At 40.5% G+C, this 14,774-nt stretch overlaps 1 protein-coding gene across 1 annotated transcript; it reads left to right on the top strand.

The window, feature by feature from the left end:
- The first annotated feature begins 4,519 nt into the window (after positions 1 to 4,519).
- LOC146711094 (uncharacterized) lies at positions 4,520 to 6,015 on the top strand. The gene is made up of 2 exons (XM_085455352.1): positions 4,520 to 4,673; positions 5,307 to 6,015. Exons 1-2 carry the CDS (start codon positions 4,552 to 4,554, stop codon positions 6,013 to 6,015), a joined length of 831 nt encoding a protein of 276 aa, XP_085311478.1. The 5' UTR covers positions 4,520 to 4,551.
- The last annotated feature ends 8,759 nt before the right edge of the window (positions 6,016 to 14,774 follow it).

Here is a 14,774-nt window from a genome sequence, read left to right as displayed (position 1 = left end):
TAATGTTAAATAACCCACATTTCACTGTTTTATTCTTTGGTGCTGTTGAGGATACCGTATTGTTCTTTCTTTGTGTTTTTTATCTTTAAGTTGTTTTTTGCTGGTTTTTAGTTTGTTTTTTGTCTGTTTGTCAAATTGTCCTTCCATATGTTTCTGACAAGAGCAAAATATGCCACTGATTTTTCTTTCATTTTTTTCTTTTTTTGTTTTTTAAATTGGTTACGGTTATTTAAAGAATGGCACCTGGTGTTTCCACAGCAAACTGTGGATATACTTCCTACCTCACACTGCATGAAATTTGCACAGCATTATTTTTGAAATCCCTCAAAACCTTTTGAAGATTTAATGTACATTTATCTACAATTTAATTTACAGATATATGCATTTGTCATGACTTTTCTAAAGGCTTAGCGAAGCAAACAATGTTTTAGCTGTAAAGCTCTAGCCATTGACAGTGTACGGCTGTAGTTACTGTAAAGCCATAATGAATGCAAGTCTGTCAGTAAAGCCACAAACTGTTATGAGTAGGCTGTGTGCAGACAGGAATCGTGGACCCAAAAGTGCAGACACTCGGAGGCACAAAGTAAACTTCAAAAAACAGCTTTAATGCTGAACTAAAAAAGAAACCAGAACTGAGACTTTAAACATAAACTCAGGCAAGCAGACAAAACACACAGCAAAATAAACAGTAGATCGCAACACAGACACAGAGAAACACAGGGCTTAAATACACAGAGGGAGCAATCAGGGAATGGGTAACAGGAGGGAAACACAGCTGGGGCAAATCAGGCTTAACGAGACAAGGGGAAGCAAAACCAGATACATTAACCTCAGACAAGGACCTTCAAAATAAAACAGGAAACATGACACAGACTGAACTAAAGACGCAGACTCGCACGCACTGCAACAAAGGGAACAGAGACGTGGGACCAGGGCAGACACAGACACTGACTGCACACGGGGATATAGCAACTAAGGATACACAGAGACGCGAACTAGACAAGGGGATACAGCTGACAGGGGAGACAGAGCAACTAGAGAAGACAGAGACATAAACTATAAGACAGAACTCAAAGAAAGCAAGACTAGAAATAATAAATAATATAATAAACTCAAAAACCCTGGGACAACGACCCAGGCATCCTAACACAAACAGTCAAAGCATATATGCAAAGGCTGACACATCATCCTGTTGGTATAGTTTGCAGAGACAGTTTGACATCATGTTTTAAGTATACTGTTAATTTTTTTTCCCATTAAAAGCAATTCTTGCTGTTGTGATTTGACACCATTGTTTCTATGGATAAATACATCATGCAAACATAAATCACTGTTGTTTTCTATCAGAAACTCAATATATGAAGGTTTTGTGCCTTTATAGATCCACTGTGATCTGCATATTATAATGTAGATGTAACATCACTAGACTCATGAAAAGACTGAAATATATTGCTGAAACAGAAAAATATCTCTTGCAGCTCATAATCTTTTTATATAAATGGCAAATTTATAGTTAAAATCAACATTTTCAGAATACATTTGACTTTGTCTGGGAAATATCTGTCTAAAACAATGAATAAGGGAATGATACATACTCACTTACAGGGAGTGCAGAATTATTAGGCAAGTTGTATTTTTGAGGAATAATTCTATTATTGAACAACAACCATGTTCTCAATGAACCCAAAAAACTCATTAATATCAAAGCTGAATGTTTTTGGAAGTAGTTTTTAGTTTGTTTTTAGTTTTAGCTATTTTAGGGGGATATCTGTGTGTGCAGGTGACTATTACTGTGCATAATTATTAGGCAACTTAACAAAAGACAAATATATACCCATTACAATTATTTATTTTTACCAGTGACACCAATATAACATCTCCACATTCACAAATATACATTTCTGACATTCAAAAACAAAACAAAAACAAATCAGCGACCAATATAGCCACCTTTCTTTGCAAGGACACTCAAAAGCCTGCCATCCATGGATTCTGTCAGTGTTTTGATCTGTTCACCATCAACATTGCGTGCAGCAGCAACCACAGCCTCCCAGACACTGTTCAGAGAGGTGTACTGTTTTCCCTCCTTGTAAATCTCACATTTGATGATGGACCACAGGTTCTCAATGGGGTTCAGATCAGGTGAACAAGGAGGCCATGTCATTAGTTTTTCTTCTTTTATACCCTTTCTTGCCAGCCACGCTGTGGAGTACTTGGACGCGTGTGATGGAGCATTGTCCTGCATGAAAATCATGTTTTTCTTGAAGGATGCAGACTTCTTCCTGTACCACTGCTTGAAGAAGGTGTCTTCCAGGAACTGGCAGTAGGACTGGGAGTTGAGCTTGACTCCATCCTCAACCCGAAAAGGCCCCACAAGCTCATCTTTGATGATACCAGCCCAAACCAGTACTCCACCTCCACCTTGCTGGCGTCTGAGTCGGACTGGAGCTCTCTGCCCTTTACCAATCCAGCCACGGGCCTAATCCATCTGGCCCATCAAGACTCACTCTCATTTCATCAGTCCATAAAACCTTAGAAAAACCAGTCTTGAGATATTTCTTGGCCCAGTCTTGACGTTTCAGCTTGTGTGTCTTGTTCAGTGGTGGTCGTCTTTCAGCCTTTCTTACCTTGGCCATGTCTCTGAGTATTGCACACCTTGTGCTTTTGGGCACTCCAGTGATGTTGCAGCTCTGAAATATGGCCAAACTGGTGGCAAGTGGCATCTTGGCAGCTGCACACTTGACTTTTCTCAGTTCATGGGCAGTTATTATGCGCCTTGGTTTTTCCACACGCTTCTTGCGACCCTGTTGACTATTTTGAATGAAACGCTTGATTGTTCAATGATCACGCTTCAGAAGCTTTGCAATTTTGAGACTGCTGCATCCCTCTGCAAGATATCTCACTATTTTTGACTTTTCAGAGCCTGTCAAGTCCTTCTTTTGACCCATTTTGCCAAAGGAAAGGACGTTGCCTAATAATTATGCACACCTGATATAGGGTGTTGATGTCATTAGACCACACCCCTTCTCATTACAGAGATGCACATCACCTAATATGCTTAATTGGTAGTAGGCTTTCGAGCCTATACAGCTTGGAGTAAGACAACATGCATGAAGAGGATGATGTGGACAAAATACTCATTTGCCTAATAATTCTGCACTCCCTGTATTTATTGCACAGGTTGGCTCGTTTGTATTAATACTAATCTGTAATTTTGACAAGCCCAGTAACCGGTCTGTTCAGTGAAATTAATTAGACAGAGGCTTAAAACTGCTGCAGGAGCAGGTGTGGCAGCAGTCTCACCTTGAGTATGACATTAATATTTGTACAGGGAAGGAACCGTAATTTTACTCAGCTGCTGTAGAGAAGTATATTTTAGCTCAAACCTTTCTGTTTTTTTTCTTTCATAAATTGAAATGAATATTTTGCACTTTGTATATTTTGCTATTAATATTAATAATATTAATATTAACTGTGGCAGGGGTGTGGTCTGCTGCAGTGGAGGCTCTAAGCAGTGGAGTGCTTAGAGCGGTGCCGAGGTGTGGCAAAGAGGGCAGGTATGAGAGCTTAATGTAATGATCTTCTTCTTCTCTGTGTATATATAGTGACGGCAGAGGCGGAGGAGGGGACGTGCTAGGCCAAAGCTCTTTGTAAAACTCTGCAGGAAAACCATCTGTACCTGGAGTTTTATTGTTTGGGAGATGCTGTCTTCATGAACTCAGACATTAAAAAACATGAATCCAGTGCCACTATTTTTTTGCCATTTAGTTTTGGTAGATTTATATTGTTGAGAAATTCTTTAATGGCAGCATCAGATGGATTAATATATAATGTGTATATAGCTTCATAAAACTCTTTAACACATCTATTTATTTGTTGTGGATCATGAGTAATGTTCCAAGCTGAATTCTTTATTGAATAAAGAGTTGTTGTTTTCTTTGTATAGTTTTAACTAGTTAGCAAGGAATTTCCCAGATTTGTTGCCCTGTTCAAAGTTTTTCAAATGCAGCCTTTGCACATGAAATTGTGTTTTCTTAGTAATTATTTAATTTTACTCCAGTTTTAGTTTTCTCGGGTTGTTGATTATATGTATATGAGGGTAGCAAAGGCAGCTTCTAATGACTTACTTGCTATTTACTTATTTATTACTTTCTTATTATTTCTTATAAGAACAGTAAGATATTATCCTCCCCCCAGCATTTCATAATACAGATGGACAGCCAAAACACAGCCAAAGCAACCCAGAAGTTTATTAAAGGAAAAAAGTGGAATATTCTTGAATGGCCAATTCAGTCACCTGAAAACCAATTGAACATGCATTTCATTTATTGAAGACTACACTTCGAACAAATGTATAATATATCCCAAAGTAACATAATCCCTGCAAAACAATCCCATTCATTCCCACCCAGGTCACTGCCTGCACCCGCACACTGTATTTCCACACCTGACTTAAGAGAGTTTGCTGAAAAATTCTTATCCGGTTGTTCAGTGATGACGCGACGAATCCGACGAATCCTACTTCCGGGTCTAAACGCTCCTGTGTTCAATATGACACAATGCTGTGTTCCTGGTTGTTTTAACCAATCTGGCTCAAAACAACAGTCTAAACTGTCATTTTACCGATTTCCTTGTGAAAAGAGAGAGAAGAGGAAGTGGCTGAAGTTGATAAGGTATGTTACAACTCGTAAGTGAATGAATAAATTTGTAAGATAAGAGCTAGTGGGCTCTTACTTTAGTTAGCTAATATAGCTAGTGATGAACAATTAAAACCCGCTACTAAAAGACAAACTGGCTTTTACGAGTAATTGTACTTATATAGACAATGGATTTTATTGTGTTTTTTTAATACAAAGACGTCGTTGCATTTTTGAAGTCATTTTTATTTCTCCAAGCAAAGATTGAGAGCTAAGGGTCACTTCGCTATATATATGAACCTTAGTTAGCTTTCGACGCTCAGAGGAATAAAAATTACGTCCAAAAAGCGATGTCTATGTAAGAAAATACATTACAATCCCCAGCCTATGTGCCAGTTAATTACCAAAATAAAGACCTAACCAACAAATAGCTAGCAAAGGTTGCCAGTACTTATCTTTCTGGTAAGCTTAAAAGCAAATTAGTACAATGATGTGTAAGAAAAGCATCTGGACTTCTTTAAGTTTTAAGTTTCTTGAAGCTTCTCTCATCTGGATGAAAGAAGCTTCTCTCTATTATTTATCTCTATTTTTTTTTTCTATTAATCATAACTAATGGAGGGCTAGCGTATGATCTGAAATTTCTCTCTGCCTTTTTAAACACTTCCACAGACGTGAAAACTTCACCCCAAACTGTAACTCAAGAGTCTGCAGTTGGCACTTCCCTCAAGGAAAAGCTGCGGGGCCAACAAGATTTGCATGGAACGACGGGAAGTCTTTTCAGTTCCCAGATGACCACAACCCTGTTAGAAAAAAGAAGAAAAAAGAGCAGGTCCCAGCTATTGGTGAAAATCAGAGTGAAAGATCAGATGAGCTACATCCTTCCAACAATGCAGATACACAGACAGCTACTGCAAGTTCCACAAGTTCTTCCCAAAGTCTTCTGGTGCTAGAGATTCAGAATGACATGCTAAGAATAGAGAATGAAAAACTTAAAAAACAAGTAGAGAAGCAGAAGCAGACTTTCTCATTCAGTCAAATATCTGACAATCCTGAAAGGGTCCAGTACTATACTGGATTGCCCGATGCTGCTTCTGTCCTGTTTTTAGAAGCGCTTCTTTCCAGATTTGATCTTAAATATCATTCTGATTGGACTGTCCAAATGATGCCCCTAATTGACCAGTTATTTCTAACCCTGATCAAGCTCAAACTTAATTTTGGTCATGAAGACCTTTCAACAAGGTTTAACTGCAGCAGAGGCACAGTAACTAATATTTTTACAACAATTGTTAGTGCACTGTATAACATTTTGTATGTTGGCATGCTGGAAAACAACATTCCCTCGAGAGCCAAGAATCAAACATCGCTGCCAGATCCGTGACGTCTGACTGAACAACCGGATAGATTTTGAAAAGCATCAAGAAAGGGTCCCCACATGTTTTGAAATTTCCCAGTGGAGTTCTGAAGTGAGTGTCTTATCTTTTCCAGTTTTAGACAGGCCATGAGGTCATATAACCACTGTTTGTGAGTGGGAGGGGCAGCGTCCCGCCACCTCAGTAGGATTGCTCTCCTGGCCAACAGGGAACAGAATGATAATGCCTGTTTTTTAGAGGCCGGTAGAAGCACCTCATTCCCACTGATGCCAAACAGAGCAAGAAGGGGGCCGGGGGCCAGCGTCACACTGAGAATCCTGGACAGGGTACGAAAAACCTCTGACCAGAACTGAGTGAGATTGGGACAAGACCAGTACATGTGGACCAGTGAGGCTTCAGCAGTTTTGCATCTGTCACAATATGGAGTGATTTCAGGGTAGATACGGGATAATCTGGATTTTGAGAAATGGGCTCTATGCACCACTTTGAACTGGATTAAACAATGACAGGCACATAGTGATGTTGTGTTGACATGTTTGAGTATAGAGGCCCATGTTTTGTCAGAGATTGCCATGTTTAAGTCTTCTTCCCACAGTGTCTTGAGCTTGGATGAAGAGGTATGTGTCAAATTTAACATTTTATTGTAAAGTAAGGAAATCAGCCCTCTATTGGTTGGATTGAGTTGTAGGATAGTTTCTAGTAGTGTAGGCTCTGGTGGAGGGCTTGAGCCTGAAGTCTGGGAATAAATAAAGTGCCTGACTTGCAAATATCTGAAAAAGTGTGATGGTGGAAGAATATATTTATTAGCAAGTTGTTCAAATGATGCTAGTTTGTTGGCTATGAATAGGTCCTTAAAGCAAGTTATTCCACTTCTGTGCCACTCCGCAAACCCACCATGCTGGGTAGAAGGTTTAAAGAGATGGTTAGATGCAATGGGGCTGAGAAGGGAGAAGTCACAAAGTTTAAAATATTTCCTAAACTGGCCCCATATTTTTAATGAGTGCACCACTACAGGGTTGGGAATGAAGTTGAATCAAGAGGATGAGAGTGGAGAACAAAGTGCAGCTGGTAAGGATATACTGTTGTCACTATGCAATTCCATAGTGACCCAGTCAGGACAACCACTCCGATTATGGTAAAAATACCAAAACACCAAACATCGTATGTTAGCAGCCCAATAATAAAAACAAAAGTTGGGAAGTGCAAACCCACCCTCAATTTTAGATTTTTGAAGATGCATCTTATTAAGCCTTGGGCGTTTACCCTGCCATAGATAAGATGAGATGACAGAGTCCAGCTTATTGAAAAAAGTGTTGGGAATGAAAATGGGTATGGCCTGGAAAAGGTATAAAAATTTGGGTAGAATGATCATTTTAATTGAATTGATACGTCCTACCAGAGAGTGGTGTCCAGTGGGTAAGGGACCGCTTCACTTGGTTCAGCAATGCACTCACATTTTCTGTGAAAAGGTTTTTATGTTTTTTTGTCACTGTGATTCCCAAATATGTAATTTTTGTCCTTTCAACTCTGAAGGGCAAGCAGGTGAAGTCTAACATACTTGCTTTGCTACTTAGCGGGAAGAGCTCACTTTTATTAAGGTTCAGTTTATACCCTGAAATCTGACCAAATTGACTAAGTAGATTCAATACAGATGGTAGTGAGGCTAAGGGCTTAGAAATAAAGAGCAGGAGATCATCTGCATAGAGCGAGACCTTATGTTCTGTATTGTTTCTCCAAATGCCGTGTACCTCTTTGCAACTGCGGAATGCAATGGCAAGGGGTTCTATGGCCAGATCAAAAAGCAGGGGGGTGAGAGGACATCCCTGGCGTGTGCCTCTGTGAAGTTTGAAAGGTTTTGACAATTGGAGGTTAGTTCGTATTGTAGCAGATGGTTGAGAATAGAGTAATTTAATCCATGAAGTAAATTTTGCTCCAAAGCCAAATCTATCAAGGACTGCAAAGAGATAATCGAACTCAACTCGATCAAAGGCCTTTTCAGCGTCAAGCAAGACTACACATTCATCAGAGTCTGTAGAGCTGGAGTAGACTATGTTAAATAGCTTCCTTATGTTAAAATATGAATGACGACCTTTAATGAAGCCTGTCTGGTCTTTCGAAATAATTTTTGGAAGAACTATTTCTAGTCTACGGCCCTGCTCTCTGGTCTTCCTAAAAAGAATATTTCAACTTTACAACGTTTACAAAACTCAGCAGCTCGTGTGCTGACAAAGACCAGAGGGCGGGCCCACATTACACCAGTTTTAGAATCGCTGCATTGGCTCCTGTCGAGGTGAAATATTATTTTACATTCATAATCTATGTTACTATTCATAATCCTTATTATTACTGTTGCATCATTTATGATTTATCATTGTTATCATTTCATTGACACATTTATTGAAACTGGTGATGTTATATTAAAGTCTGTATTTCAGGTGTTAGTATAAGCACATAATCTTTCATTGCAGGTGCAACTGTAATCATGTTATACACATATTGCATAATTAAAGGGTTGAAGCTCGGTTAAGTTAATTAATGGTTTGAAGCTACGGGCAGTGCGATGTCTGGCCGATCAATGGAGCAAAGTTCAAGCTGGAAGGATTGCTTATATATATACAATTTAACATACATTTTCTATGAGTGTTTAAGAAAGGAAATAAAGGCCGTGTGCCCTGTGTTATGGATGTTTGCCTGGTAACAGATGACGTAGAGGGAGGTCATGCACTTAGATTAACGACACAGACACATAGCCTGTCTGGGTAAACTGATTGCAAGTGTTGTCTAAAGTCTAGACAAGTGTAATAACAGGATGCATCTGGGAGGCGGTGGAGGAACTGAAAAAGGAACTGTTCTGTTTTAGTGACGCGAGTTACTGGTCATCATAAGTATAAATATTACACCCACCTATTGTCAGGCGGGAGATGGAGCCTGATGTTTTGCAGAGCCCATTTTCACCACATATATGTGTTTTAATAAAATAATTTGTGTTGACCCACTATGGACTTTCAGTCGTATGTCCCTTCCTCAAAATTCGAACCATGACACTCCCCGTGTGTTTCAGGATCGATTTTAAAGTTCTTTTATTGGTTTTTAAATGTCTTAATGGTCTTGGGCCTTCTTATCTCTCAGATCTGCTTTTACCATATGAACTCTCGCGGACCCTGAGGTCCTCTGGTACTGGCCTTTTGATTGTCCCTAAAGTCAGGACACATACTCACGGAGAGGCAGCTTTTCAATGGTATGGTCCTCATCTGTGGAACAGCCTGCCGGAGGACCTCAGGGCCGCAGAGAACGTACATGTTTTTAAGAACAGGCTCAAGACCCACCTTTTTAATTTAGCTTTTATTTAACGTTTATTTATTTTATGCTTATTTATTCTATCCTGTTATTCTCTTCAAACTCTTCAAACTTAACATATTTAGAGTGTTATTCCTCCTGTCTATGAAAGCAATAACCTAGGTATTGAAGCAGTCGAACCACTGCTCCGGTGGCCATAGCATAGTAAGCTGAAACCCCTTATAATACTGTTAAGTTTTGAAACTGTATCAGCCACCAAGTCCAAATGTAATTGCTGGAGTGTTTCAAAGCAGAGTCCAAGTATGTAAACAAACAACCAAACACAAAAAAGATGATGTAGTTCAATAAGTACTACTGGTATAACTGAATTATTGAATAAGAACAGACAGAAGGCTACGAGTAGATAACAAAACTCCCCGTCTCCGTGCAACAGGTATTATGTCATTAGCCAACGGGTAGAAGTCAATGAGGTTGTCTCCTTATTTATCAAAAAAAAAAAAAAAGATTATTGAGTTAAATTAAAGTAATAATCAGCATTTCAGTACTATAGCATTCAGACTATATCGCTACACTCGGAGGGGAAAAGCAACGTCTTACGTGGATCCCGACTGCGCCTCTATACCTATATGGAATGTTTGGTACCTGCATTTGGTGCCATTGTTTTATTAGTAATAATTCTTCATGGGGCTTCCGGAGCCTTTGGGAGCCTCTCAATGTAGTGTTGAGCCTGGTCCATCCACGGAGCTGAAAAACTTTCTGGCGCCGCTGGCCTGCGTTATGCGAAGCTGTGCTGGGAGGAGGAGAGCCGGCCTCAGGCCTCGCCCATAGAGCTCTGACATAATGTCCTTCTACTGCGCCCGCTGATTGAGGACCTCGGGACTGTAGTCCTCCACAATTTGGATAGGCACGCCTCGGTAGTCGAATTTCCCTCTCCTCCTAGCTTCTCGGATGATGAGGTCCTTGATCTGGTATCGGTGCAGGCGGATGATCACCAGGCGAGGTGGGCGTCCCATGGGCGGCTTCGCTGCGAGGGAGCGGTGCGCTCTATCGAGCTCCGGTGGAGACTGAAGCATTTCTTTGCCCAATAACTCACAGAGAAGGTTGGAAAAGAAGTGAGTGGGGCACCCACTTTCAGTGTCTTCAGGCAGTCCAAGGATGCGGATGTTCTGACGCCTGCTACGGCTCTCCAGGGGCCCGTTCTTCGTACGTCGCTTACTACATCCAAGATCAAATGACACATCCAAGATCAAATCATCGCGCTAACCGTGAGCTCGCTAATCCGGTTCCCCGAACACACCTGCTGTTGACGATTACTACAGCTGGACGCAGGAATGTGACATCACTGGGTGTCGTAAAAGGGGCTACGCATCGATAGTAGAAACATTGATCGGCAACCCGCTGATTGGTCGGCGAAAATGTCCAAGGGGCGTGCTCGGTATTTTCCGGCAGCAGAGCATGAACTCATGAGTGAGGGATTTCAGGAGTTTCAGAGTTTAATTAAAACGCAAGGGAACACTGCAAAGGCTGCAAAAGCAAGGAGAGAGGGCTGGCAGAAAGTTGCTGACAAATCAAACTCGTAGGTAATTTAATAATAATAATAATAATGGATTGGGTTTATATAGCGCTTTCCAAGGCACCCAAAGCGCTGTACGATACCACTATTCATTCACTCCCACATTCACACACTGGTGGAGGCAGCTACGGTTGTAGCCAGGCTGCCATATCGCGCCATCGGCCCCTCTGGCCAACACCAGTAGGCGGTAGGGTAGATCTATCATATGACACTATATTGTCCAATATCATATGGCATTATATTATATTATAATATGTTATATTATATCCCCTTTCACATTAGAGCCACAACAGGACCCACAAGAACATGGGAACAAGTAAAAGTGGAATACAGGAGTATTCTACAGAATGGTAATATTTATCTCTTAGATTGCTTTGCGTCTCTTGGCAAGGTAATACTGGCCTGTAATACTCTGTTAGTTTGTTCATAACAGCAACCAAGAAAAGGGCAGAGCAAAAAAAGACAGGTGGTGGTCCTGCACCCCCTCGTCAACAAGTTGGTTAAGTAAATAATACCCTCACGGGAATATCGATATCTCTCTATGAGCACACTGTCGCGCTGAGCTAAAGGATCCTGTCTGTTCCGCAATATACGCTGAATTCTGAGGACTCTCCTTATCAATCTTGCACCTTCCGCAATGGGTTGGTCGCGTATACGGACAGGACATGGCTGCGACAGGCTTCCCAAATCCACCTTCGCTTTTATAGCCGTGGTCTCTCATCTTGATTACACGAAGTAATTTACAATTACTACTCTGAAATATGAATTACATCTGTAATAATCACATACATGTAATAGAATGTTAATAGTACATTTCCCTTTTTTAGGAAATGACCTGTATGTATCTGTGTGACATCAATAAAAGGATCAAGTGCTGCATTATCTTTAGTTACATTGATAATATTTATTTATGGTGAAACAGTGGAAAAATATCGCTGTTGCTTTCGTATAAATGAAGCGGACATACCTGCGTGGCCGCGATCTAATCCTGTTTACATAAAGTAAACCTGCTCCCGAGCAGGTTTACGCTTACGGCTCTGTTGCTATGACAGCAAGTCCCGGATGAGCTTCGGGGAACCGACTGATCCAGGATCACGCGAAATCGTCAACAATCTAATCCGGCTAACCTACTTAGCGAGGTACGAAGAACGGGCCCCAGGTCAGTGACTTTGTTCTTTAGCTGGTTGTTGTCTTCGCGAAGAGCGGCACACGTGTTTTCAAGGTCAGCGACACGTTGGCTCAGGTCTTCAGTTGCAAGCTCCAAGAATGAAACTCTCTCGGCCTGTTCCTCTTGGGCTTGTCCTACCTGGTCCAGTTTTGAATCGAGGGCGTTAATTGAGGTCTTAAATTCAGATGCCAACTCATCTCGGTGCTGCTGGAGCAGCGTGGTGATAGCCTCCAGTGTTAAGCTAGCTTCCTCCTTTTTGTTCGCTTTTGCACTCTTAGAAGCCATTGGAAAGGGTTAAAAGTGTTCAAAACCCTAGAAAAGTAGTTACAAGTGTAAGCGACTTAAAGGTGGCAGTTGAAGGGGTGAAACTGGTCAAAGTGGAGTTAAGTTCACCGGAGCAGTTCGTTCCTGCGTCTACTCTGGTCGCATGCTGACCGGAAGTCCTCCACTCCATGTACTTTAAATCTCACTGCACATCTGTCATTCATCTTTGCAGATGCCTTCGCACAACCTACCTCCTCCCCATCTCTGCCTCTCATTACTCAGACTTCAGGCTCCATTCAAGCCTCGATCTTCATCTCCATCATCAATGTCTAATCTCTGGGGGTCCTGCCCTAATCCCTATCCCTGCTGGGATTCCGTTCTGCTGTGATGGGCCAACTGGGTCTAATCACCAAATACCTCAAATTGTATTCTGTACATCAACAAATCACGTTCAATTCCAGACCGCAGCTCTTTACCAGCTCTTTCTGTTTAAAATGTCCAGATTTGAGCACAATTGAGCCCTTCCCTGGTCCAGTTGCTTCCCTCCCAGACAATGGGTACGATAAAAGATGGTGGTCTTTATCGTGTCCTCTAAGAGTTTCAGGTGAACCTGAATAAACTGTCTCACCATTGTTTCTGAGTCCAATTCTGCCTTCTCTGGGATACCTGTCAATGCTGCAGGCCTGGAGCTCGATAACAGTTTCTTTGAGGTTTTAAAATTTTATTGTGAGAGTTGGGTCATTCCCTTTATGAGTGATGTCACTAACTGTAGGTCATGAGTTTTTGTCAGCAAGTGTTTTCACCTGCTGCGAACTGTACTCCATAGACTCTCGCAGAGTTTGAAACTCTATGTGAAGGAATTCCATTTAACAGGTTTGCAGAGCAAAACACAAACTGTTTGTGTGCAGTAAGTCACAGAGAGTGTCTACTACTGTAGCCAAAGGTACAGCTGCTGTAGGGAGAAAAGAACAAAAGATAACTTCACTCACAGATGGAGAAAGTTGTAGGAAAGATAGGGCAAGACAGGAAGAAGAGAGGTTAGATTTAAAGGTAAGATGCTCATGGTCAGAGTTAGGTTACATCAAGTGGAGCAGAGATAAATTTGAATTTAAACTGATGGTACTTAGAATCATTCATTGAATTCCACCATCATACCAACTTTATACCAACTAGCATAAAGATAGTATAAACGTTCCCCTATAAAGTCAGTGTAGGAGATGGAAATCAGCCAAAGCCAAACAGTTTGTGGAATATTGGGTTAGATTTTGTTGAATTGAGTTGTATAAATCCACAAAGAGCACTAAATCAGAGCAGCAGTAGCACAGGTCAGACTTGTTATTCTTTCATTACAACTAAACTTAGGGTTCCCCCACCTCCTGATTGTACTTATTTCTGTTTAGATGTGGATGCACAGTAAAAAAAAAAACAACAACTTTGTGTTCCCATGTACTAATATTATTATATTACTATAGCAAGAGGTTCAGTTAGATTTGCACAAAAATGGCTGGTGGAAATGTCCTTCAAATAGCAACTTTTTACTTTCTTACGTTCTTTACTTTTACTTGAGTAAAGAAGTTGAATCGGAACGTCAAATTCAGAACTCAAAGCCAGCCATCCATCTAAGTAACACCACCTCAGCTGCTGACCTCCTCCCTCCATCGGAGTGTCCATTTTGGTTTCTATAATGATTTAATTAACAAATGATTGCATGGCATGTTCTGTACTTGATTTTTTTTAAAAAGGGAAAGGCATTAAAATTATTTGTGTGGTGATTTCATAATTATTATTTGGGATGTTGGAAGACTTCTCTGCTTGGTTGCAAACCTGCCTAAATTCATATTAGTTATTAGTTCCATTATAACCATCAATTTAGGTTCTTCTGATATGGTATATTATGTACTACAATGTCATGTACAAGCATTTACTGTATGAAGCTTTCTTTTTTCTAGTCTTGTCAGCCACTCAAAACCCGGCTACCCTGAGGTACCCCTGAGCAAGGTACCGTCCCTACACACTGCTCCCCGGGCGCCTGCTTAGTGGGCTGCCCACTGCTTCACTGAGTGAATGGGTCAAATGCAGAGAAAAACAAGTAATTTCCCCATGGGGATCAATAAAGTATCCATTATTATTATTATTATTATTATTTTAGACATTATAAAAAAGAAACAAGTGGTTAGGGCTTTTTTTAGAACCACTAAAAATCAGAGGACTGTGTTATTATTGAAACCTGATTACTAGAAACAAAGATTATATTAGTTTAAAAAGAAAAAATACTTCAACACATCCTTCTTCCTTTTCAATTATCCAAATTTGTATTTCCATTAGGAAAATTTACTGGCAATTACAAAAGCCCCCCAAAATATTACATTTTCTAATAACACGGATGAGTATTATAAAATATAAGATTTCATTGAAGAAACTTTTAAATATTTTATAGGTACGGTAATTCATGTAGAAAAACAATT

Source organism: Copadichromis virginalis, linkage group LG4 (assembly GCF_057382275.1).
Source record: "Copadichromis virginalis isolate Kocher_CV1m ecotype Utaka linkage group LG4, C_Virginalis_male_GT1.1, whole genome shotgun sequence".
Classification (NCBI taxonomy): domain Eukaryota; kingdom Metazoa; phylum Chordata; class Actinopteri; order Cichliformes; family Cichlidae; genus Copadichromis; species Copadichromis virginalis.
The sequence above is the reverse complement of the archived record's forward strand: the minus strand, read 5'-3'. Positions and strand labels throughout refer to the sequence as shown.

What these genes read in the sequence shown, in the direction of transcription:
- LOC146711094 (XM_085455352.1), top strand. Translation starts at nt 4,552, where the DNA reads ATGACACAATGCTGTGTTCCTGGTTGTTTTAACCAATCTGGCTCAAAA. An exon ending in AAGTGGCTGAAGTTGATAAG is followed by an intron (nt 4,674 to 5,306) that starts GTATGTTACAAC and finishes ACACTTCCACAG; the next exon opens with ACGTGAAAACTTCACCCCAA.